A 25,331-nucleotide genomic window follows, 5' to 3' on the forward strand; every position below is an offset into this window, starting at 1 on the left:
GTCTGCTATTTCTGAACAAAGGGGATCCCAGAGAAGCATTTACAACCATTTATGCCATAATTGCATAAGTTGTTTGTAAATAATTTCTGTGAGAAACCTAAAGTTTGTGAAAAAGTGAACAATTTTTTTTTATTTGATCGCATTTGGCGGTGAAATGGTGGCATGAAATATACCAAAATGGGCCTAGATCAATACTTTGGGTTGTCTACTACACTTAAGCTAAAATTAACTCTACAAGCTCCCTACATGCTCCCTAATTAACCCCTTCACTGCTGGGCATAAAACATGTGTGGTGCGCAGTGGCATTTAGCAGCCTTCTAATTACCAAAGCCATATAAGTCTGCTATTTCTGAACAAAGGGGATCCCAGAGAAGCATTTACAACCATTTATGCCATAATTGCATAAGTTGTTTGTAAATAATTTCTGTGAGAAACCTAAAGTTTGTGAAAAAGTGAACAATTTTTTTTATTTGATCGCATTTGGCGGTGAAATGGTGGCATGAAATATACCAAAATGGGCCTAGATCAATACTTTGGGTTGTCTACTACACTACACTTAAGCTAAAATTAACTCTACAAGCTCCCTACATGCTCCCTAATTAACCCCTTCACTGCTGGGCATAAAACACGTGTGGTGCGCAGTGGCATTTAGCAGCCTTCTAATTACCAAAGCCATATAAGTCTGCTGTTTCTGAACAAAGGGGATCCCAGAGAAGCATTTACAACCATTTATGCCATAATTGCATAAGTTGTTTGTAAATAATTTCTGTGAGAAACCTAAAGTTTGTGAAAAAGTGAACAATTTTTTTTTATTTGATCGCATTTGGCGGTGAAATGGTGGCATGAAATATACCAAAATGGGCCTAGATCAATACTTTGGGTTGTCTACTACACTACACTTAAGCTAAAATTAACTCTACAAGCTGCCTACATGCTCCCTAATTAACCCCTTCACTGCTGGGCATAAAACACGTGTGGTGCGCAGTGGCATTTAGCAGCCTTCTAATTACCAAAAAGCAACGCCAAAGCCATATAAGTCTGCTATAATGGCATGTCTGGCACACAGTGTTGGGGCAAGGGTCCATCTGACCACTGATACCTGGTCTGCAAAGCATGGTCAGGGCAGGTATATCACCTACACTGCGCACTGTGAAGCGGGTGTAACCCTTACACTACCTGATCGATACAACATCATACCTGATGTTTTAAAGCACGTTATTCCAAACAATTTAGGAATGTTAGGTGATTTATGCCCTTTATGGATTAAAACCAGACTCTGCATCAACTATGTAATTTTCCATGGGAGTTTTGCCATGGATCCCCCTCCGGCATGCCACAGTCCAGGTGTTAGTACCCTTGAAACAACTTTTCCATCACTATTGTGGCCAGAAAGAGTCCCTGTGGGTTTTAAAATTTGCCTGCCTATTGAAGTCTATGGCGGTTCGCCCGGTTCACCCGTTCGCGATCTTTTGTGGAAGTTCGCGTTCGCCGTTTGCGAACCCAATTTTTTTGTTTCGAGACATCACTATCTATAATACTGAGTGGTAAGTTTCATACCTTGTCATAGTTGATATATGTATCTTACTTGGACATCACTGAATAATAACTTAAATATAAAAACTATTACATACCATTCCAATATTTAAAAACAATTATAGTTCATATATCTTTAAAAAAACAACATATTAAAAGTACCTTAAAAGAAAATTAAATATTGATAAGAGAACACTAAATTTCAAGTTTAGATATGCACCTAGCAGGGCTTCCCATTCTATTCATCCTTTAGACTATATTCATGCTATAAAAGCCTGCAGATCTAGGTCTATATAAAGCCCTTTGGGTGTCATACAATCATATAGATGGATCCATTTTGTTTCACATTGTCTTTGTTGTTCATTACCCACTGAAGCTGGTATAAGTTCTAAGACTCTAACTGAAAGATTAATAGGATTCTGTCCATGTGTGGTTTTGAAATGCTCAGAGATGCTGTGATTCTCATAACACAAAGGACTGATTCTCCCACTCACAAAGATGGTCACTCCCTTGACCTGATCTTTAGTTATCAATGCACTCTCTCAAACTTCACAAACTCACCCTTTCCTCTTTCTGACCACCATCTCCTTACTTTCAACATATCATCCCTCCCTACAACTTTCCCTCCTTCTGCTCCTCACACCAAACTTCACAGACGCATTATGTCATTAGATCAACAACAGCTTTCTAATTCCCTCAAACCTCTGCTCTCATCCTTCTCCTCCTTTTCCTGCCCTGACCAATCTATCTGCCACTATAACTCCACCCTTACATCCGTCCTTGACAATCTCGCTCCTCTTACCATAGCTCGGAAATCAAACACTCATCCTCAGCCCTGGCATACTCCTCTGACACGATACCTACGCAGATGTCCCCGTAATGCTGAGCGGCACTGGAGAAAATCTAGGAATTCAGCTGTTTTTCAACATTACAAATTTTTCTTGAACTCCTACTATTCTGCCCTTAATTTCCATAAGCAACATTACTTCTCTACTCTTATCTGTAATCTTTCTTCAAACCCAAAATGTTTGTTCTCCACTTTCAATACCCTTCTCCGCCCTCCCCAACCTCCTAATACAACTTCTCTGTCAGCTCAAGACTTTGCCAGCCACTTCAATAACAAAATCGACTCCATCAGAAATTAAATCAGCTCTCAACATAATTCCTTTCTCTCACCCCCTCAAATGCTCTCAATCAACCACTACCCATATAACCTTAAACTTAGCTCATTCTCCCCTGTCATTGAGGAAGAAGTTTCGGCACTTATACTGTGCTCTCACATCACGACCTGTCTCCTTGACCCTATCCCCTCACAGCTACTCCCCTCCCTCTCTGCTACCCTCACCCCTATACTCACACACACTTTCAACCTCTCCCTCAGCACCGGTATATTTCCCTCATCGCTGAAACATGCACTGGTCACACCTATCCTCAAAAAACCTTCCCTTGATCCTACCTCCCCATTCAACTACCGCCCTATTTCCCTCCTCCCTCTTGCATCAAAGCTTCTCGAAAAATGATTTTATGCATGCCTATCCCATTTCCTTACAATAAACTCCCTCCTTGACCCACTGCAATCTGGATTTCGTCCCCATCACTCCACAGAGACAGCAATTGTTAAGGTTACCAACGACCTACTTACAGCAAAATCAAAAGGCCACTTCTCTCTGCTTATCCTCCTTTATCTGTCCGCAGCCTTTGACACTGTTGACCACTCTCTTTTGCTCCAAACCCTCCAATCCTTCGGCATCTGTGACACAGCCCTCTTGTGGCTCTCTTCTTAACTGTCAAACCGTACCTTTAGTGTAGCCTTCTTTTTGTCGGAGTACCGCAAGGCTCTGTCCTCGGTCCCCTTCTCTTCTCAATCTACACGTCATCACTAGGTTCCCTAATAAAGTCCCACGGGTTACAATATCATTTGTATGCCGACGACACCCAAATCTACTTCTCTGCACCAGACCTATCTCCTTCCTTGCTAACCCGTGTCACTAACTGTCTTTCTCACATCTCTAACTGGATGTCCTCTCACTACCTCAAGCTAAATCTCTCCATAACTGAGCTCCTTATTTTGCCCCCTTCCTCAAAGCTCTCCACCCCAATCTCTCTATAACTGTCGACAACTCCATCATTACCCCTACCCCGCATGCCGGATGTCTCGGGGTCACATTTGACTTAGATCTTTGTTTCACTCCTCACATTCAGTCCTTGGCTAAAGCCTGCCGCTTCCACCTTAAAAACATCTCTAAAATTAGACACTTCCTTACACAAGACACAACTAAGATTTTAATCCAATCTCTCATTCGTTCCCGCCTTGATTACTGCAACTCTGTCCTCTCTGGTCTCCCCACCTGCTGTCTAGCTCCTTTACAATCCATAATGAATGCCTCTACCAGGCTCATCTTCCTTACACGTCGCTCTTCATCTGCTGCACCTCTCTGTCAATCCCTTCACTGGCTTCCTCTTGCCTCTAGGATCAAACACAAAATTCTCATTCTGACATACAAAGCCCTCAACTGCCCTGCTCCCCCCTATATATCAGACCTTGTCTCCAGATACTCTCCCTCCCGTCCCCTTCGCTCTGCTCATGACCTCCTACTTTCCTCCTCTCTTGTCACCTTATCACACTCCCGTTTACAGGACTTCTCCAGACTGGCTCCCATCTTGTGGAACTCTCTGCCTCGCTCCCCAAGACTCTCTTCTAGTTTTAAAAGCTTCAAGTGCTTCCTAAAGACTCTACTGTTCAGGGATGCATACAACCTACACTAACCTTTCCTAATACCAGTTCCTATTCTCCATTGCTATCCCCTGAACCCCCTTAGCATGTAAGCCTAAGAGTCCAGCTGTTTGTAGATCACCTTCTTAAGAGCTGACTACAACAGTGCAACTCTTGGCAGGGCCCTCTACCCATTTGATCCCTATAATTGTTTTGTTGTACTCCCCCTTTGTTTATAACGCTGTGGAATCTGTTGGCGCTCTACAAATAACCAATAATAATAATAATAATAATAATAGCCTCTTTTTATATTATCTATGTGTTCATATATGCAGCGCTTTACCTTTCTCTTGGTCTTGCCCACATAGATTTTTTTACACTCAAAGTTTAGGCAATACACCGCATACATGGACACACAGGAGGCCTTATCTTTAATTTTAAATTCCTTTGCTTGGTTCCAATTGCTTACAGAATCTCCTTTTTTAATCAGTCCACACATACAACAGTTCAATCTGCCACATTTAAATGTTCCTCTTTACTTACACCCCAAGCTGAAAGATTCCCTATACTAGTTGATTTTATTGGCCTTAGTTTTGAAGGGGCTAATATATTTTTAATATTCTTGTTTTTCTTAAAAATTGTAACTGGATTTTTATCAAAGTGGGGCCCCAGAATGGGGTCCATTGTCAAAATATTCCAGTGCTTCTTCAAACTTTAATCCTTTCCCCAATAATTTATATTCATTATTAGTAAGCATTCTCTTGGATAAATTGAATACATCTTTTTTCCCTTCCTCTAATACCTGCATCTTGATTTTACATTCCCTAACTCGTACCCCTGCTCTGGTTCCTCTTTTTCTTTTCATCCCCGTTTTCTCTCCTCCCTCTTTAAAGTTTGCCCCACAAAGCCAACCTAATAGCTTTGAAATTTTTATTGATCTGCAGAAGTATATAAGGAAATTAACCTTGCAGCATTATTTTCTGAAAAATTATTTTGGGAATAATATGGATAATACCTCCCAAATAATCCTAAAAGAGACTGATTACAAATCATTAAGTGCCCTTGTTAGCTTAAAGGGACATTATACACTCATTTTTTCTTTGCATAAATGTTTTGTAGATGATCTATTTATATAGCCCATAAAGTTTTTTTTTTAAATAAATGTATAGTTTTGCTTATTTTTAAATAACATTGCTCTGATTTTCAGACTCCTAACCAAGCCCCAAAGCTTTATGTGAATACTGTCAGCTACCTTCTCCAGCTTGCTCCTGTTTGTGTAAAGGGTCTTTTCATATGCAAAAGAAGGGGGAGGGGGGAGTGTCTTATTTGCCACTTGCAGTGGGCTTTCCAGCTACCTTTTCAACAGAGCCAAACTGACAGCTTCTAAGTAAGTTTTTAAACCGTTTTATACTGGATTTTTATATCAGTATCTGTGCATCTTATTCTTTATAGTAGTGTCTATTACATGCAGTTATATGAAAATGAGTGTATACTGTCCCTTTAAGAGAAGAAGCACAGCAGAACACACAGTGTATTGTGGGATGTACTAATGACCAGGGACTTCTTAATTTGAGTACACATGAGAATGATATTCCCATTAAACATAGTTATTTTAAACGCCCATCTTCGTTCAATCCTATTTTTGCACAGGGTGAGTACATTCCAGTGTTTAATGAAATAGTGAAGGAGGAGTTTAGGAATTATTTTAAGACCCAGTCCAAAGATAATCTTAACCACCAAGAATGAAAAGTCTTTGATTCATTGAAACTTGATACAGAAATAACAATATAGCAAGCTGATAAGGGGGGTGGGATAGTTATACAAGATCGTGATTCATATTTGATGGAAGCATACAGGCTATTGAACTGTAGCAAAACATATAGGAAACTGGATAAGGACCCCACTCCCCAGTTCAGCCTTGAGTTGAATACCCTTATATTCAAGGGAAGGGAGGATGGTATCCTGAATACGGAGGAGGCCAATTTTATTCTGATCTCCTGTCCCGCTGCACCTTTGTTTTACCATCTATCAAAGGTGCATAAGGACTTACAGAACCCACTGGGGAGACCCATTATCTCCGGGGTGGGTTCTTTGACAAGTAATTTGTCCTGCTACCTGGATTGGTTCTTACAACCAACTGTTAAACTCATCAAATCATATTTGAAGGACACTACAGAAACTATAAAAACTTTTGAAGGACTGAACTGGGATGAAAATTATTTATGGATATCCTGTGATGTTACATCCCTGTACACGAACATCCCGCATGTACAGGGAGTAAAAGCATTTGTGGCATTTTTCGATATGTATAGTGATTTACTTTCTGCTCAAGTTCAGTTTATAGCCAGGGGAATTGAATTTATATTGTTCCATAACCACTTCTCTTTTGAAGGTAAATATTACCAACAAATATGGGGAACTGCCATGGGGACTTCTATGGCCCCATCTTATGCCAACATTTATATGCCAGCCTTTGAAGAGAGGTATGTATGGAACAATAACTCCTTTGTGAAGAATATTGTGATGTATCGTAGATACATCAACGACATACTTATGATTTGGAAGGGAGACGAAAAGGATGCCCTAGAATTTATTAGCTACTGTATATGAATAGCAATAGCTTCAATCTTGAATTTGCAGGAAAAGTAAATAGTCAACAGATGGAATTTTTGGATTTGCTTTTGTATGTAAATGAAAGCACCACTAGAATAGCAGTAAAGAACTATAGAAAAACTACAGACAGTAACGGATTCCTAAATGCAGAGAGTGGACATTTGCCCCAATGGAAACATAATATACCATTGGGGCAGTTTTTAAGAATACGTAGAAATTGTATGGCTATAGATGATTTTGAAAAGGAAGCTGATATTCTTGAACAGAAGTTTCTTCAGAAAGGGTACAATCGTTAATTAATCCAAAGAGCAAGAAAGGATAGTAGAGGTAGGATAAGAGGATCTTTTAATCAACAAGGATAAATTCAATATTGTATAGTATGAATAGGACAGGAGCAAAATTCATTACTACATACAACTCGGGGGCTGGCTTCATCAAATCAACTTTGAAGAAACACTGGAATATTTTGACAATGGACCCCATTCTGGGGCCCCGCTTTGATAAAAATCCAGTTACAATTTTTAAGAAAAACAAGAATATTAAAAATATATTAGCCCCTTCAAAACTAAGGCCAATAAAATCAACTAGTATAGGGAATCTTTCAGCTTGGGGTGTAAGTAAAGGAGGAACATTTAAATGTGTCAGATTGAACTGTTGTATGTGTGGACTGATTAAAAAAGGAGATTCTGTAAGCAATTGGAACCGAGCGAAGGAATTTAAAATTAAAGATAAGGCCTCCTGTGTGTCCATGTATGCGGTGTATTGCCTAACCTGTGAGTGTAAAAAAATCTATGTTGGCAGGACCAAGAGAAAGGTAAAGCATCGCATATATGAACACATAGATAATATAAAAAGAGGCTATGAGAATCACAGCATCTCTGAGCATTTCAAAACCACACATGGACAGAATCCTATTAATCTTTCAGTTAGAGTCTTAGAACTTATACCAGCTTCAGTGGGTAATGAACAACAAAGACTTATGAAACTCAGACAATGTGAAACAAAATTAATCCATCTATTAGATTTTATGACACCCAAAGGGCTTAATATAGACCTAGTTAGTGTGAAAATACTGGCGCTGAAGCTAGGGTTACACTGAATATAAAATAGGGTACTATGGAAAGATTACCCAATACGAAAATTTAATAAGGTGAATATGCTAAAGTGTGATGTACAATGATTGTAAAATATACAGCTATATAATCATAAATACAATACCCAAAAGATAAAAAGATAAAAATATATTTAATTAATTTGTCACAGAGATGAAAACTATAACAAGTTAAAATGACAAGTGGCAATTGGAATAAGTAAAATAAATAAATAAATAGCACGAAGATAAAAAAGGGCAGGTAGGGTACTGTAGTCTGTAGTGATATATATAATACTGACAAGTAATTAATGATGCCCTTTAAACTAGCTCATAAAAAGCATATAAAAAGGGATGTGATTAACCACAAGTGCTCACATATATTAAAGCAGCCTAGCACATATATCAAAAAATGTAATATATACACAGAGAGCAAATAAAAACTGGACGTCCAGCGTATAAACCAAGTTACTAACAGGAGATAAGTCAATAAGTGCAGATTTCCTGAACGTGCACTAAAATAGAAAAAACAATCGTATTTAGATGATCATAGTCAGTGAGCATTGGATCAAACTAACATACGAGAGCGGTACCTTGCGCTATTTTATGTCACAGTTGTTAAAGTGAACAAAGTTTTGAAGCTGTTCAGCCTGTCCGTGGGTTGTGTTCGCAATGTGGGCGTCTTCTCCGGGTGTCGCCCACTTACGTCATCCTTTTCAAGTAACGCAACTAGTATCCAGCTGCTTTAAGGAAGTACAATGTTTATTTGCCGGGGATGTAAGCGATCCTTATGCAGACTTAGCTTTGTAGATTTAGCCGGATCTCTCAGGTATCCTTACTCCATTGTAGTCAGTTCAAGTGATAGACAGTTAGGTGCGCTCCTTCAATCGGCTGTATCAATTCACAGACCTTAGATGAAGTCGGCTTGGTAACAAATATCCTGTAGGACTTGAGACACGATCAACACGTTTCTCCCCTCACTCTGGGCTTTTTCAAGATGTGTGCTCAATGTCAATGTGGGATCCTATATAGGGCTATCAGTGGCCCTTATTGGTTAAGAGGAAAGGGGTGTGTAGTCTACAAATTATTTCAGAAAAGGTGGTATTCAGTCATTTTCCTAACCGTTAAGGTGGTATCATGTTATTGTCCCACCTTTTAGGCTAAGGTACGTTTACAACTTTTGTACATATTACTGCATCCTTACAAATCATACAGCCTACAATGCAAATATTGTGATATAACTTCATAAATAGTCTCAGGATTAATGAACCCATGTTTTGTACGAGTATCCAAAAGGGCATCAATATATTTAGATAATGTTAGTAATTAAGTTAAACACATAGGTAAAAGTTGAACACATAGGTAAAAGTTGCACATAGAGAATTGCACAGAGAAGCATTGCACAAAAAAGGTGACTTGGACTCAGTACGGTCACATAGAATAGATTCTAGTTTTTAACTAGAAGACTTAGTCAAACATAAAAGGAATAACGTCATGTTCTGAGTTTAAGCCCAGTGGGTGTAGTGTTTTCATAGTGTATATAAGTTCTGCTTCTTTTCTTAGGAGCTTCGTTTCGAAATTACCTCCTCTCCATTCTGGCTTAACTTTGGTTATCCCCCAGAACTTAAAATCTTTTAATTTATTATTATGGACCTCTCTGAAATGTCTATATAAGTGTGTATCCTTAGTGCCTTTTTCAATAATGCACAGATGTTCTCTTATTCTCTCACGGAGTGTTCTAGAGGTCTCTCCTAGGTACTGCTTTTTGCAGCTACACTGTATAAGGTAAATGATGCCTTTATCTGTGCATCTAATAGTATCATTTATGTGGTATGTTTTCCCTGTTTGGGTTGACGTATACTCTTTAATTTTATTTGTGTAGTGGCAAGATCTACAGAAGTGGCAAAGGAAAAAACCTTTGACTATGTTCCCCAAGAGATCACATTGTTTGGACTGAGTGCTGGCTTCGAACTTGCTAGGGGCCAGCGTATTCTTTAGATTCTTTGATTTCTTGTATATAAACCTAGGGTTAATAGAGATCTTATCTCCAATGATTGGATCTTCTCTAATTATGTGCCAATGTTTTTTAATAATACGTTCAACAGTCTTATAGTCCCCATTTTAGTTTGTAATAAAAGGTACAGATATATCATCTGTTTCTTTGGTTTCTTTAGGTTCTTCATCTCTTTTTTTGTATTGGAGTAAATCTTTTCTATCTATTTCTTTGATTTTGTAAAAATTATCCTGAATTAATCTATCATCATACCCTTTATCATTAAATTTCTTTATTAAAATATTAGACTGTTCTTCATAGTCGACTACATTAGTGCAGTTTTTTCTAATCCACAGGAATTGTGTTTTGGGTATATTTTCTTTCCACTTTGGGAGGTGGCAGCTCTCAGCATGAATAAAGTTATTAGAATCTATTTTCTTAAAGAAGGTTTTAGTGCTAAATTTGTCAGTGTTAGTTTCAATATCTAAATCTAGAAAAGAAATTCTGTGTTTATTTATTTCGTGGGTAAACTGTAATCATTGGTCATTCTGGTTCATGGAGGAAAAGAGTTCTAAGAGTGTCTCTTCAGTTCCTTTCCAGATGATTAAGATATCATCGATATACCGCTTATAGGTCACCAGATATTGCACCAAGCTATTCGTGCCCAAAAACTCGGACTCCCAATATCCCATAAACAGATTGGCATAGCTTGGTGCAAATGTAAATACATTTTTTGGTTAAAAGAAAAGGTATTATTTTCAAGGATGAATGTGATACTATCTAGTAGGAATTGTCTTTGATCTTTAGATATAGTTTCATCTTTCCTTAGGAATTTTGAAACTGCTCTTACACCTAAATCATGTGCGATATTCGTGTATAACGATGTTACGTCACACGTAGCTAGAATAAAGAAATAAAAAATTGGGATTCTTGGGAATTCTGGATAAAGGAAACTGTATTCTTTAGTGTTAAGTATACCTTTGTCTTTTGCAGCATCTAAATGTAATTTTAATATTATGTGGTCAGCTCTAGTGGGGTCCCTTTTTAGCTCTTTGTAGGTGGTGTTATCTTTCAGCAGTCTTTCTGCTTCTAGTAGGTAATAATCCCTATGCATAATCACCACTCCACCTCCTTTATCCGCTGGCTTAATTATGATGTCTTTGTTCTCTTTGAGCTTTTTAAGAGCATCATTTTCAGATTTCATCTAATTATAAAGACGTTTTTTGTTAGGCTCATATTTTTCTATATCCCTCTGTACTAGTTTTTCAAAAAGTTCCACGTTCTTCCCTTTCTCTTGGGTGGGGTAGAATTTGGACTTAGCTTTTAGATCTGTATGAACAAATTTGGGGTCCTCAGTATAGTACTTATGTGTGTAGGGTTCAATTGGATTTTTAATAAAATACCTCTTTAATGTGAGTTTCCTTATGAATTGTGATACATTAATATGTGTTTCAAACTTATTCAATTTTGAGGTAGGCGCAAAAGATAAACCTAGACTTAGAACTCTTGTTTCTTCATCACTTAGACTAGTCTTACTGATGTTAAATATTCCTGAAGTATCAGGCTCTACCATTGCTCTCATCTGTCCCTTGGTTTCTTTATTATTTCTGCCCCTTCCTCCTCTCTTTCCTCTAATGCTCTTTTTCTTTGATTCATAAGGGGTATATTGATGATATCTTAATCATCTGGAAAGGAACTGAAGAGACACTCTTAGAACTCTTTTCCTCCATGAACCAGAATGACGAGGATTACAGTTTACCCACAAAATAAATAAACACAGAATTTCTTTTCTAGATTTAGATATTGAAACTAACACTGACAAATTTAGCACTAGAACCTTCTTTAAGAAAATAGATTCTAATAACTTTATTCATGCTGAGAGCTGCCACCTACCAAAGTGGAAAGAAAATATACCCAAAACACAATTCCTGCAGATTAGAAAAAACTGCACTAATGTAGTCGACTATGAAGAACAGTCTAATATTTTAATAAAGACATTTAGTGATAAAGGGTATGATGATAGATTAATTCAGGATAATTTTCACAAAATCAAAGAAATAGATAGAAAAGATTTACTCCAATACAAAAAAAGAGATGAAGAACCTAAAGAAACCAAAGAAACAGATGATATCTCTGTACCTTTTATTACAAACTAAAATGGGGACTATAAGACTGTTGAACGTATTATTAAAAAACATTGGCACATAATTAGAGAAGATCCAATCATTGGAGATAAGATCTCTATTAACCCTAGGTTTATATACAAGAATCTAAAGAATACGCTGGCCCCTAGCGAGTTCGAAGCCAGCACTCAGTCCAAACAATGTGATCTCTTGGGGAACATAGTCAAAGGTTTTTTCCCTTGCCACTGCTGTAGATCTTGCCACTACACAAATAAAATTAAAGAGTCTACCCAAACAGGGAAAACATACCACATAAATGATACTATTAGATGCACAGATAAAGGCATCATTTACCTTATACAGTGTAGCTGCAAAAAGCAGTACCTAGGAGAGACCTCTAGAACACTCCGGGAGAGAATAAGAGAACATCTGTGCATTATTGAAAAAGGCACTAAGGATACACACTTATATAGACATTTCAGAGAGGTCCATAATAATAAATTAAAAGATTTTAAGTTCTGGGGGATAACCAAAGTTAAGCCAGAATGGAGAGGAGGTAATTTCGAAACGAAGCTCCTAAGAAAAGAAGCAGAACTTATATACACTATGAAAACCCACTGGGCTTAAACTCAGAACTTGACATTATTCCTTTTATGTGTGACTAAGTCTTCTAGTTAATAACTAGAATCTATTCTATGTGACCGTACTGAGTCCAAGTCACCTTTTTTGTGCAATGCTTCTCTGTGCAATTCTCTATCTGCAACTTTTACCTATGTGTTCAACTTTTACCTATGTGTTTAGGGGAGAAACGCGTTGATCGTGTCTCAAGTCCTACAGGATATTTGTTACCAAGGCGACTTCATCTAAGGTCGGTGAATTGATACAGCCGATTGAAGGAGCGCACCCAACTGTCTATCACTTGAACTGACTACAACGGAGTAAGGATACCTGAGAGATCCGGCTAAATCTACAAAGCTAAGTCTGCATAAGGATCGCTTACATCCTCGGCAAATAAAAAGATTGTACTTCCTTAAAGCAGCTGGATACTAGAAAAGGATGACGTAAGTGGGCGACACCCGGAGAAGACGCCCACATTGCGAACACAACCCACGGACAGGCTGAACAGCTTCAAAACTTTGTTCACTTTAACAACTGTGACATACAATAGCGCAAGGTACCGCTCTCGTATGTTAGTTTGATCCAATGCTCACTGAGTATGATCATCTAAATACGATTGTTTTTTCTATTTTAGTGCACGTTAAGGAAATCTGCACTTATTGACTTATCTCCTGTTAGTAACTTGGTTTATACGCTGGACGTCCAGTTTTTATTTGCTCTGTGTGTATATATTAAATTATTTGATATATGTGCTAGGCTGCTTTAATATATGTGAGCACTTGTGGTAATATATGTGAGCACTTGTGGTTAATCACATCCCTTTTTATATGCTTTTCATGAGCTAGTTTAAAGGGCATCATTAATTACATGTCAGTATTATATATATCACTACAGACTACAGTACCCTACCTGCCCTTTTTTATCTTTGTGCTATTTATTTATTTATTTTACTTATTCCAATTGCCACTTGTCATTTTAACTTGTTATAGTTTTCATCTCTGTGACGAATTAATTAAATATATTTTTATATTTTTAGCTTTTGGGTATTGTATTTATGATTATATATCTGTATATTTTACAATCATTGTACATCACACTTTAGCATATTCACCTTATTAAATTTTCGTATTGGGTAATCTTTCCATAGTACCCCATTTTATATTAAAGGTAACCCTAGCTTCAGCGCCAGTATTTTCACACTATCTTACTTTTACACTTTTCCAGGGTTTTGAGAGAGGGACCTTATATACTTGGCTAAGGGTTGATATAAGCGCCAATTCTAATCAACATTTTAATATAGACCTAGATCTGCAGGCTTTTATGACATGAATATAGTCTAAAGGATGAATAGAATGGGAAATCCTCCTAGGTGTATATCTAAACATAAAATTTAGTGTTCTCTTATCAATATTTAATTTTCTTTTTAAGATACTTTTAATATGTTTTTTTTTTTTTTTTAAAGATATATGAATTCTAATTGGTTTTAAATATGGGAATGGTATGTAATAGTATTTATATTTAAATTATTATTCAGTGATGTCCAAGTAAGATACATATATCCACTATGACAAGGTATGAAACTTACCGCTCAGTATTATAGATAATTTATTTTTTTCTAGAAAAATGGCATTTACGTAAAGTGTGATTACACATATGAGGTTACCTATTAAGGTTCTATTTAAATTTGTTTTCAGTTGTATATATTTATTGATATATGTTCAACTTATTATATATGTTTTTCCATAATATGTTTATTTTTTATATCTGTTTTTGTGTGAAAAAGAACTATATAGCTTGTTCTAGGAGAAAAGTCAGGATGACGATAGTGATATGTTTACCTTTACTTAGAGGCTGGTCCTAATTATCTGGATGGATTGGCCAATGGTAAATCATATGGGACGGTCAAAATGATACCGGATTGGACAATGTCATGATGATGTCAGTATTTTTACACCTAAAATTAGAGGCTGGTCCGGTTTGTCTTATCGGATTGGCTAGATAATAACCAATTGGGAACTGGTTTTAAGGACTTAAGGATATGCTGTATTATACAGGGTACAATCATTTCCTCTTGAAAAAGTTCGCACAGGGCGAACGAAACGCGTTGGGGGCAGAGCCTGATGAGGCTCCTAAGGACCGCTTTTGCATCAGAGAAAGAGCCAGGTGATTAAACATCTAAGTGTGACTGAGACACCACTTTTGAGCAAACTGGGACCCTTTTCTCTTTCCCTATATTGGGATACAGGCTTGTGATTATTTTTATCTTGTAAGTTTTTTTAACCGCTATATGCTTAATAAAACATAAAACATTTACCTTGATGTGGGTTTGCGCTTTGTTCTTTTTGCTACAATATTTATTTATTAGTGCAACAAGTCTGGGGCAAAAATTTTCAGCAAATTTGTAGAAATAATATTGTCCCCTTGCTTTGTAATGAGAGACAATTTGTAGAAAAATCCAAAAGTAGTAATGTACCTTTCATTTTTATCCCTATATCTTCTAGTGCACCAAATGTGGATAATAATATTTTTTGTGTAATGCTCGTGGGATACTCCTCTATCAGACCGAACTCTATCCAGGTGTCGAGCCGGAATGATAGGGAACATCCCAGAGCAGAGGAAGTCAATCAGATGAGAAAGATGACACTCACCACAGGCAGGACAGTTCCCAGTGGCAACAGCAGAGCAGTCCAGGGATAAAGCACCAGGATGGTCAGGCAGGCAGGTATTGGCAACAGTAAATAATCCAGCAGATTAGGGTAAAGATAGGTAGAGTAGTCAGCAGACTAGCAGGTTAAGCAACAGTGATCAGTCCAGCAGTTCAAGGGTTAAGGCAGGTAGAGTAGTCAGCAAACAGGCAGGTTCAGCAACAATGATCAGTCCAGCAGTTTAAGGGTTAAGGCAGGTAGAGTAGTCAGCAAACAAGCAGGTTCAGCAACAATAATATTTAGGTACATAGAACAATCTGTCACACCCAGGAGCACACAGAGTAAAACCTATACTTGGGAAGTGACAGATCGTAAGTGCAGGATTTAAATTGGAGCAGGATTCACGCCAGTGAACTCCTACCAGCATCAGGAGCGTGCAGCGATGACATCAGCGCCGCATGCAACCTGAGCCGACAATGCACCTGGCAACAAGCAGGAAGGAGACGCCGCGCCCCTAGCAGCGGCTAGAGTGGCGCGGCATGAAAGTTTGATTTAGAAAGGGTATACAATTTTAATAGAGTTTCTAATTTACTTTTATTATGTAATATACTTCATTCTCTTACAGCATCGAACATAAGCTTTCTGTGTTTTCAGACTCCCATTAAATTCTATGGCATCTGCAACCTCAAGGGTGGCGGTTTGAAAACTAGGTATGCTGCGTCAGAATAGACGCGAGCGTACCTGTTAAATGTTTGATAAATTGGGATAAGTGTCAAATAGAGTCCTATGTGAATTTGAAACATGTTTAATGACGCAAGCATCGATCTGTGTCAGATTGAGACGCTTTGATAACTACGGCGGATCAATCTCATAACAAATACAATGCGGAATTCAAACATATTTTCAGTTCAAGCTTTGATAAATTGACCCCTCAGACTTGACTGGATACACATCCCATGACCCTGCAACATGCTCAGCCCTGGGTGCTCAATAGCACTCTCAGGAAGCTGTGCAAGGCCCATAAGGAAAATTACAAAATAACACTGACTTGCAAGCTCTCAGCTAAGATTAAAAGCAAAACTGGAAGAGTAAGTTACCGCATCTGGCCAAATGGGACAAGCCCAGGTACCATGTCAAGGTCTCTCCCAAAACCTGGGTCCCTAATACAGCCATAGAAATGCAAGCTCTCAATCAAACAAACTGGGAACAAGTCAAGGGGTCACAGACTTATGTAATCACCCCATGCATATACAAAACACGGATGGGGACTGCACTCTCAGACTGGACTGGGTATACATTCAATGACCCTGCAACATGCTCAGCCCTGGGTGCTCAATAGCACTCTCAGAAAGCGGTGCTGTCCCCAGAGTCCCAGCAGCTAACCCCAGACAAGTCTGGGTTCAAGGCCCATAGGGAAAATTACAAAATAAATTAATGCAGCACACAGAGAAAGTCCAGCACTCACTTGCAAGCTCTCAGCTAAGATTAAAAGCAAAACTGGAAGAGTAATTTGCATTGTGGGGGGTTGGCGGTTTAGGTGTTAATAGTTTAATTAGGTTTTTGCATTGTGGTGGGTTGGCAGATTAGGGGTTAATGGTTTTATCAGGTACTTTTCGTTGTGCTGGGTTGGTGGTTTAGAGGTTAATACATTTATTAGTTAGTTTACAATGTTGGGGGTTGGCAGTTTAGGGGTTAATACATTTATTAGACATTGCGATGTGGGGAGATGGTGGTTTAAGGGATGATATTGCGCATGTGTTAAGTCTTTGTTAAGGCTTCCAGGGAGTTATGGTACTTTTTTACTCAGTGCAAGGCTTGCTGCGCCTGCCTATGTGTGGCGAGCTGAAAATGAAGTAAAATATCTCCATTCTGCGAGCATAAGTCCTTGCGCTGCATATGTGAGACCAACTGTCGACGCCAGTTCTATGATAGTTTATGGGAGTAAAAACTGTGGCCAATATGTAAAATATACGCAATGTAAAATATACGCGCATAATTTGTCTGTTGCGACGTATATGTGATCGCTTAATTAAACTAAAAATTGCCGACGCTGGGTTTTGAGCCCGTCGCCAAATATCTAATAAGGCCCTAAATTCTTTGTCTGCTGTTTATTTCTGTGGCCAAAACCATGAAAATTTCTAATAAACAGTGCTGTGGCTATTTGAGGTATCCCTACTCTCCCCTCCTTGTCTGACCATAGGCCATCAGAAACCTTGGTCAGACCTGCAGTTACCCAAGTCTGTTTATCAGCTTCAGTTGCACTGCATTTAAATATTTGCAAATCAACATTAGTGGCTAGTGCCGGAATCATTCAGAAAAAACAATATTTTTTTCTCCGACCATTTCTTTTTTGCGGCCGGCACCACGCTATAACAGTACCTTTTGTTTGTATCCTGCTTGTGATTTCCGAGATCGTACACTGCTGGGGTTTCCTCTCTTCTGCAGGAATCATTACCATATGTAACTGTTTGTGTGAGGTAGTGGTTAAGTAACCTGGGTGTGGTGGTCCATTAAATGCAACTTCTTTAGCTATTGCATCTGGCAAGCCAGTACTGTGGCCTTTACTCTTTACAATGGCCAGCTTGTGTGGTAACTTAATTGCATATAAAAGTTCCTGTACAAATGTGGAATGTGAGATACTCTTGCTATCAGTGGCCACAAAACCTCTGTTCTGCCAAATGACTCCAAAATCATGCACTACCCCAAAAGCATAGCTCGACTTAGAATAACTGGTGACATCTTTCATAGGGCTACAAATTCAGCTGCTTGTGCTGACACAAAGGGCAAGGAACCAGCCATAATCACTGTGTTAGACAACTGAACCAAGGCAAAGCCAGTAAAATAAACACCAGCAGCAGGTTTAGACCCATATACAAAACAACATCTCCCTCCTCTAGTGGAGTTGTTTGTAAATCAAGGCGAGGGGATGTCTCGTTGTTTATAGTGTCTATGCAGTTGTTGTCATCAATGTGTCCTGAAGGGCAGTGTGCAATCATTGCATGTAAGAAAGGTGCTAGACCTCCTGTAGTTGTGATGTATTTGATAGTGATATTGGCAGTAAATGTGAGTATTGTCTCATAGTCTGACCTCCTTTGTGCTGTCATTTGTTGTGTAATAAGATTGTTTAACACTTGCAAGAGTTGATGTGATGTATTCAGTATGAGGGGATGTGATAGTACCAACGTTTGTGCTGACTCCATCATGAGGGCGTATGCTGCAGTGTTCCTGAGCCAAGACCCCCTACTGATGTACCACCCGCTTCTTTGCAATACAAATGAAATGGTAGGCGATAGTTTGGTAAACCTAAGGTGGGTGCGGAATAAAGTGCCTGCTTGAGGTTGCAGTAGGCCTCTTCGAGATCCTCTGTCTATTGGATTTGTTATGGTTCATTCTGACCTGTAACTGAGCTTAACATATGATCTTGATATGAACAGACTGGTATCCATTGTCTGCAGTAAGTAACCATACAGAGAAAGGATAACATTGCTACTTTTGTCTTTGGTTTATGGAGAGCCATTAGAGCCTTAACTCTTTCAGGGGACAACAGTCTTTTGTCTGCTGAGAGAACAAAACCCAGGTATGTTACTTGTGGGGGGCAAAATTACACCAAAGTCACTTTGTGCCCTGCATCAGCTAGGTGCTGGTGCATGTGGAAAGAGTCAGCTTTACAAGTCTGTTCATTAATGCTGCAAAACAACAAATCATCCACATACTGTATCAGCGTGGAACCCTCAGGGAGCTTCCAGGATTCTAGGGTCTTACGGACTACAGCTGAGAATTGATAAAGTTCATCAGAAGGTGGTTCCAGGTATACTTTTCCCCCCAAGTGCGAGAAGCCAAACAACAATTTAGTATTAGGATTTATAGAAATGCTAAAGAAAGCAGAGCAAGTTACATTACTTGGGATGGCTGTTTAAATGGCATTTACATCTGGTACTATCAGGGCAAGCGGCTGCACTAAGGCATTGTGTAAATCTGTATTCTTTCCCTCCTGCTTTAGGAACACGATTAATTGATGTACTGTACGGTGAGATTGTACATTCATTGATGCCTTCAGCTAATAGTTCCTGGATTACAAAATCTATTCCCTGTTTCGTTTCCTTTGACAACGGGTATTGTTTGACATACACCGGCTTTGTGTCTGGCTTAAGTGTAGCCTGATACGGTGAGCATGAAATAAAACCTGGATCATTTGGTGGCCCATAGAGTGTGTGGTAATTGACTGAGTGCGTCTGGAATGTCATTAGTGATGCGTGAGGCAAGAGAAAAAGCATTGGGCTATAGTTGGACAAGTATAATCTTTGGAGTGTTCACAATACCTGTGCCCTATAGCCAAACCCATAAATGTTTGTGTGCCTGCAAGTATTCTGTATTTGATGTAAGTACAACTGCCTTAACTGTCACTGGCCACATTACCTTGTTAACATTCAGGTAGATTACAGATTGTTCGTTCATGTTTTAACGATGAAAAAATTGCCATTTCAGCGTTAAAACAGCAATGCAGCCATTACAAGTCTTGTCGGTACAGCGGTACCACAAGCCTTTTAGCCTGTAACGCAACTTCAGTCCCACACTCGTAAAAATTATGCTTTTTCATAGGATTCCCCTAGCGCAGCCATTAAGAGTTTTGCGGTGGGGCTAAAAAGCTTGCAATACACCCTATACCGACAAGATCCGTACCACCATCTGTTACACCATCCGTACCACCAAACTGTTACATAAAACTCATAACTAAAGTGTTACAAAGTACACTAACACCCATAAACTACCTATTAACCCCTAAACTGAGGCCCTCCCACATCGCAAACACTATATTAAACTTATTAACCCCTAATCTGCCGCTCCCGACATCTCTGCTTTTGTAGGGCATTGCCCTAAGTTAAAAAGCTCTTTTACCTGAAAAACATAAAATTCCCCCCAACAGTAAAACCCACCACTCAACCAACCCCCCAAAATAAAAAAACCTAACTCTAACAAAAACCTAAGCTACCTATTGCCCTAAAAAAGGGTATTTGTATGGGCATTGACCTTAAAATGGCATTTAGCTCTTTTGCATTGTTTAGAAAAAAAGCCCAAACCCTAAACTAAAAAAAAAACACCCAAAAAAAGTTTAAGAAATCCTAACACTAACCCTGAATATTCACTTACAGTTGCTGAAGTCCCACTTGAAGGATCTTCGTCCCGGTGGATCCATCTTCATCTAGACAGCTCCATCTTCATCCAGGCGGCATCTTTTATCTTCATCCTAACGGCGTCTTCTAGCTTCATCCTGGCGGCGCAGAGCGGGTCCATCCTGAAGACATCCGGCACGGAGCATACTCTTCATACGGTTGCCGCCGTATATCTTTAATGCAAGTTACGCAATTCAAAATGGCATCCCTTGCATTCCTATTGACTGATTTGATTTTGGAAATTCAAATCAGCCATTAGGACGAGAGCTACTGAAATTCTATTGGCTGATATGAATAGCCAATAGAATTTCAGTAGCTCTCATCCTATTTGCTGATTTGAACAGCCAATAGGATTTTAGTAGCTCTCATCCTATAGACTGATTTGAATTTCCAAAATCAGTCAATAGGAATGCAAGGGACGCCATTTTGAAACGTATACCTTGCATTTAGTAGCTCTCATCCTATAGACTGATTTGAAATTCCATAATCAGCCAATAGGAATGCAAGGGACGCCATTTTGAAACGCATACCTTGCATTGATTTTTAACTTAGAGCAATGTCCTACAAAAGGCCCTTTTAAGGGCTATTGGTAGTTTATTGTAAAAGTTCAAAAGAGCTAAATTCCCTTTAAAGGGCAATGCCCATACAAATGCCCTTTTCAGAGCAATGGGTACATTAGGTTTTTCTAGATAGTTTTTTATATTTTGTGGGTTGAGGGGGGGGGGGGTTGTAATGTTAGTGGGTCTTTGTAATCTTTTTTTCAGGTAAAAGAGCTGTTTAACTTAGCGCAATGCCCTACAAAAGGCCATTTTAAAGGTTATTGGTAGTTTATTATAGATTAGTTTTTTTTTATTTTGGGGTGTTTTTTTTTAAATGGGTATTAGAATAGGAATAATTGTTATTATTTTTAATAATTTGTTATTTTGAGTAATGTTTTTTTTTTCGTTTTGGGGTGGGTTTTTCTTTTTAGAATAGCCATTTTTTATTATTAATGGGCAGCACGAATGCCCTTTTAAGGGCAATGCCCATACAAATGCCATTTTCAGGGCAATGGGTAGATTAGGTTTTACTTTATTTTTATTTTGTGGGTTTGGGGAGTGGGGATTTGTATACTGCTAGGGGGTGTTTGATTTTTTTTTTAGGAAAAGAGCTGTTAACTTTAGGGCAATGCCCTACAAAAGGCCCTTTTAAGGCTCCTTGGTAGTTTATTATAGATTAGATTTTTTTATTTTGGGGTGTTTTTCTTTTTTAAAACATGGTATTAGAATAGGAATCATTTTTATTGTTTTGGGTATTTTCGTTCTTTTTTGTAATGGTAGGATTTTTTATTTTTTGTAATTTTAGTGTTTTTTGTATTTTTTGTAAAAAAAAATGCTAGGTTTTAGTGTAAGGCAGCTTAGGTTTTATTTCACAGGTAAGTTTGTATTTTTCTAACTAGGTAGTTAGTAAATAGTTAATAACTATTTACTATCTAGTCTACCTAGTTAAAATAAATACAAACTTAAAGTAATAAAAAATATATATATGATGGTGCACAAATTATTTCTCAAATTCCAATACTCTCTAAACTGTGCTAGCTGTCCCAAATAATTTACATTACCACTTAAAAAGACAGGATTGAACAATATTATCAGTCAATGAAAGAGGGACACCGGCTGCACGTAGTTTGTCAGAGGTTTTATTACTATGTGTCTCCAAACAAAAACAAACAAATCAGAACGTCTACCCTCCACCCTTTTCCTTAGTTGCAGTTATAAAACCCAGTAAAATACACATGCATTCGAACAGACTTGGCAAACTCACAAGATCTATGTCATTTCCATATCATTCTCACGTTCAACATATACAAAATATCAACTGTTGTGAATTGCTAATCACATAGAACTGAGATACAATATTGCCAGTCCATAAATCTTATAAAGGGGCCCCAAAGTTGCAGCTGTTACGATCGCTAGATAAATGTCCAAATCCCAGGCTCATAAGTGTAAAAACACGCACTGGTTCTGAACTAAACCTTCATTGTGTTAATACGATGTTGCAGCTTAACAACAGAGTTCATAATTGGTTGCTCCATACAGTGAATTAGACCCGTGAGTGAATCAGACTACATCTTTTGAGGGAGAACGCACAATGTACTCTAGCAGGACAGACCAGGCTGTCAAACCGCAAGACTTTTAAGCCCGAACATTAAACAACTTCATTGGTACCTGCCTCACAGTCGAATCAATGTGAGAGTCCTTTTAGCTGCGACTGGCTTCTTCACTTGCTTACCACCATGTACGCTTCAGCGTTCTCATTAACGCCGAGTGCAACAGGCTCTGTTCTCAGCTGATCACCTTCCGTGCATGCTCAGTCATGACGCGTTTCTCCCTTCCCACAAAGGGCTGAGTGTCGGGGCTTCGTCAGATGTATTACTAAGGGTGTGTATCTGACTTTATACTGCCATTGGCTCGTAAGTCCACCCCCTGATGCAGCGTTAGCTTTTTGTGACAGCTCTTTTTTACAAACAGTGTTTCCATCTGGTACTAAACTCCAAAATAAAGGAACTGATCATTAAGTATTACACTATTTTCTAATTTACAACAAATATACTATGGCTTTTTACGGCACAGAATCATGTTGCAGTTGCATCTAGTTACATGCTGTTGACCAGCCCTTCTTAAACTGTGGGTCGTGACCCCATATGGTGTCACGTAACCCTAATGTGGGGGTCACGAAAAAATTTGGGGAGGCGGGTGTGTGACCTGTGCTATCGCACAAGGTACACACTCTAAGCGCTGGCCAGCTGTCTGCTTCCTCCCAGCACTCCCTCTTCCCTACTCCGTGGCAGGGCTGGGAGGAAGTGATCATTGTGCTGCTCAGGAGAGAAGATGGAGCCCTGCAGAGAAGGTATAAATCATACAGTACCATCTTGTGTGTACAGAACATTTGTGTGTATAGCTATAGGATGATGTGTATATATTTATATACATGAGTGCGCACTAATACTACATATATAAATCATACAGTCCCATCTTGTGTATACAATACATTTGTGTGTAACGCTATAGGATATGTATATATGTATATGCATGAGTGTGCACTAATACTACATGTATAAATCATACAGTACCATCTTGTGTGTACAGAACATTTGTGTGTATAGCTATAGGATGATGTGTATATATTTATATACATGAGTGTGCACTAATACTACATATATAAATCATACAGTCCCATCTTGTGTATACAATACATTTGTGTGTAACGCTATAGGATGTGTATATATGTATATGCATGAGTGCACACTAATACTACATATATAAATCATACAGTACCATCCTGTGTGTACAGTACATTTGTGTGTATCACTATAGGATGTGTATATATTTATATGTATGAGCGCACACTAATACTACATATATAAATCATACAGTACCATCTTGTGTGTACAGCACATTTGTACTGTATGATTTATATATGTAGTATTAGTGCGCACTCATGCATATAAATATTTACACATCCTAAAGCGTTGTACACAAATGTACAGTGAGCATGGAAGGGGGGAGTATGAGCATTGAAGGGGGCAGTATGAGTGAGAAGGGGGTATGAATATGAAGCGGGATTATGGAATGAGCAGGGGCAGTGAGTATGGAAGGGGCAGTGAGCATGGAAGGGGGAGTTTTAGCATTGAAAGGGGGAGTATGAGTATGGAAGGGGGTATGAATATGAAGGGGGAGTATGGAAGGTGCAGGGGAGTGAGCATAGAAGGGGCACTGAGCATGGAAGGGGGGAGTATGAACACGGAAGGGGGGGAGTATGAGCATGGAAAGGGGGAGTATGAGTATGAACGGGAAGTAAGAGTATGGAAGGGGGTATGAATATGAAGGGGGAGAATCGAAGGTGCAGGAGCATGGAAGGGGCAGTGAGCATGGAAGGTGCAGTGAGCCCTGGAACGGGGAGTATGAGCATTTAAGGGGGGAGTATGAGCATTGATATGGGGAGTATGAAGGGAGAGTATTGAAGGGGCAGGGGAGTGAGCATGGAAGGGGGGAGTATGGAAGGGGCAGGGGAGTAAGCACAGAAGGGGGGATTTTTAGCATGAAGTAGTGAGTATGAGTATGATTTATTATTAGTAAATGTTTGATTTGTATACTTATTTTATATACCCGGGGTCACGTAAAAATGTCTCACTAGAAAAGGGGTCACGATTGGAAAAAGTTTAAGAAGCCCTGCTGTTGACTAACATATTTTTATTTATTGGCATATTAACATGTACCAATTACCTTTTCAGTTTTGTGCTCGAAGTTATTTTTACTTATCACAACAACTTTATCATGTTTAGAGAAAGTATTTAAAACTTTTTCTAGCGGCAGACATAGTTATACCAAGTGGAGTCAATTTATTTAATCCACTCCTCATACAACAACTCTCACTCTGTTCTGATCAGAGAATATAAATTCAAAGTTTACCTTATATGCACATCAGCATATATGTTATGTGTATCCTATCTAGATACACCATGAAAATCTACTTACAAAAGGACCTTACAGAAAACATTTTAAAATAGAGTTTGTATGTTTTCTGTAAGGTCCTTTTGTAAGTAGATTTTCATGGTGTATCTAGATAGGATACGCATAACATATATGCTGATAATAAGGTAATTTGTACATGTTAATATGCCAATAAATAAAAATATGTTAGTCAACAGGATGTAACTAGATGCAACTGCAACATGATTCTGTGCCGTAAAAAGCCATAGTATATTTGTTGTAAATTAGAAAATAGTGTAATACTAAATAGTGAAATTAGTTCCTTTATTTTGGAGTTTAGTACCAGATGGAAACACAGTT

The 25,331-nt window shown here is 38.5% G+C and overlaps 1 protein-coding gene across 1 annotated transcript in view; it reads right to left on the minus strand.

Moving 5' to 3' along the window:
* The window catches only part of LOC128655782 (vomeronasal type-2 receptor 26-like), a 108,861-nt gene extending 90,787 nt beyond the window's left edge, over nt 1-18,074 (minus strand). The window contains exon 1 of the mRNA XM_053709354.1: nt 17,784-18,074. Within this exon, the coding sequence (XP_053565329.1) occupies nt 17,784-18,074 (291 nt within the window). The remainder of the gene's footprint in view (nt 1-17,783) is intronic.
* Nucleotides 18,075-25,331: the final 7,257 nt, after the last annotated feature.

This window comes from Bombina bombina, chromosome 4 (genome assembly GCF_027579735.1).
Source record: "Bombina bombina isolate aBomBom1 chromosome 4, aBomBom1.pri, whole genome shotgun sequence".
Lineage (NCBI taxonomy): Eukaryota > Metazoa > Chordata > Amphibia > Anura > Bombinatoridae > Bombina > Bombina bombina.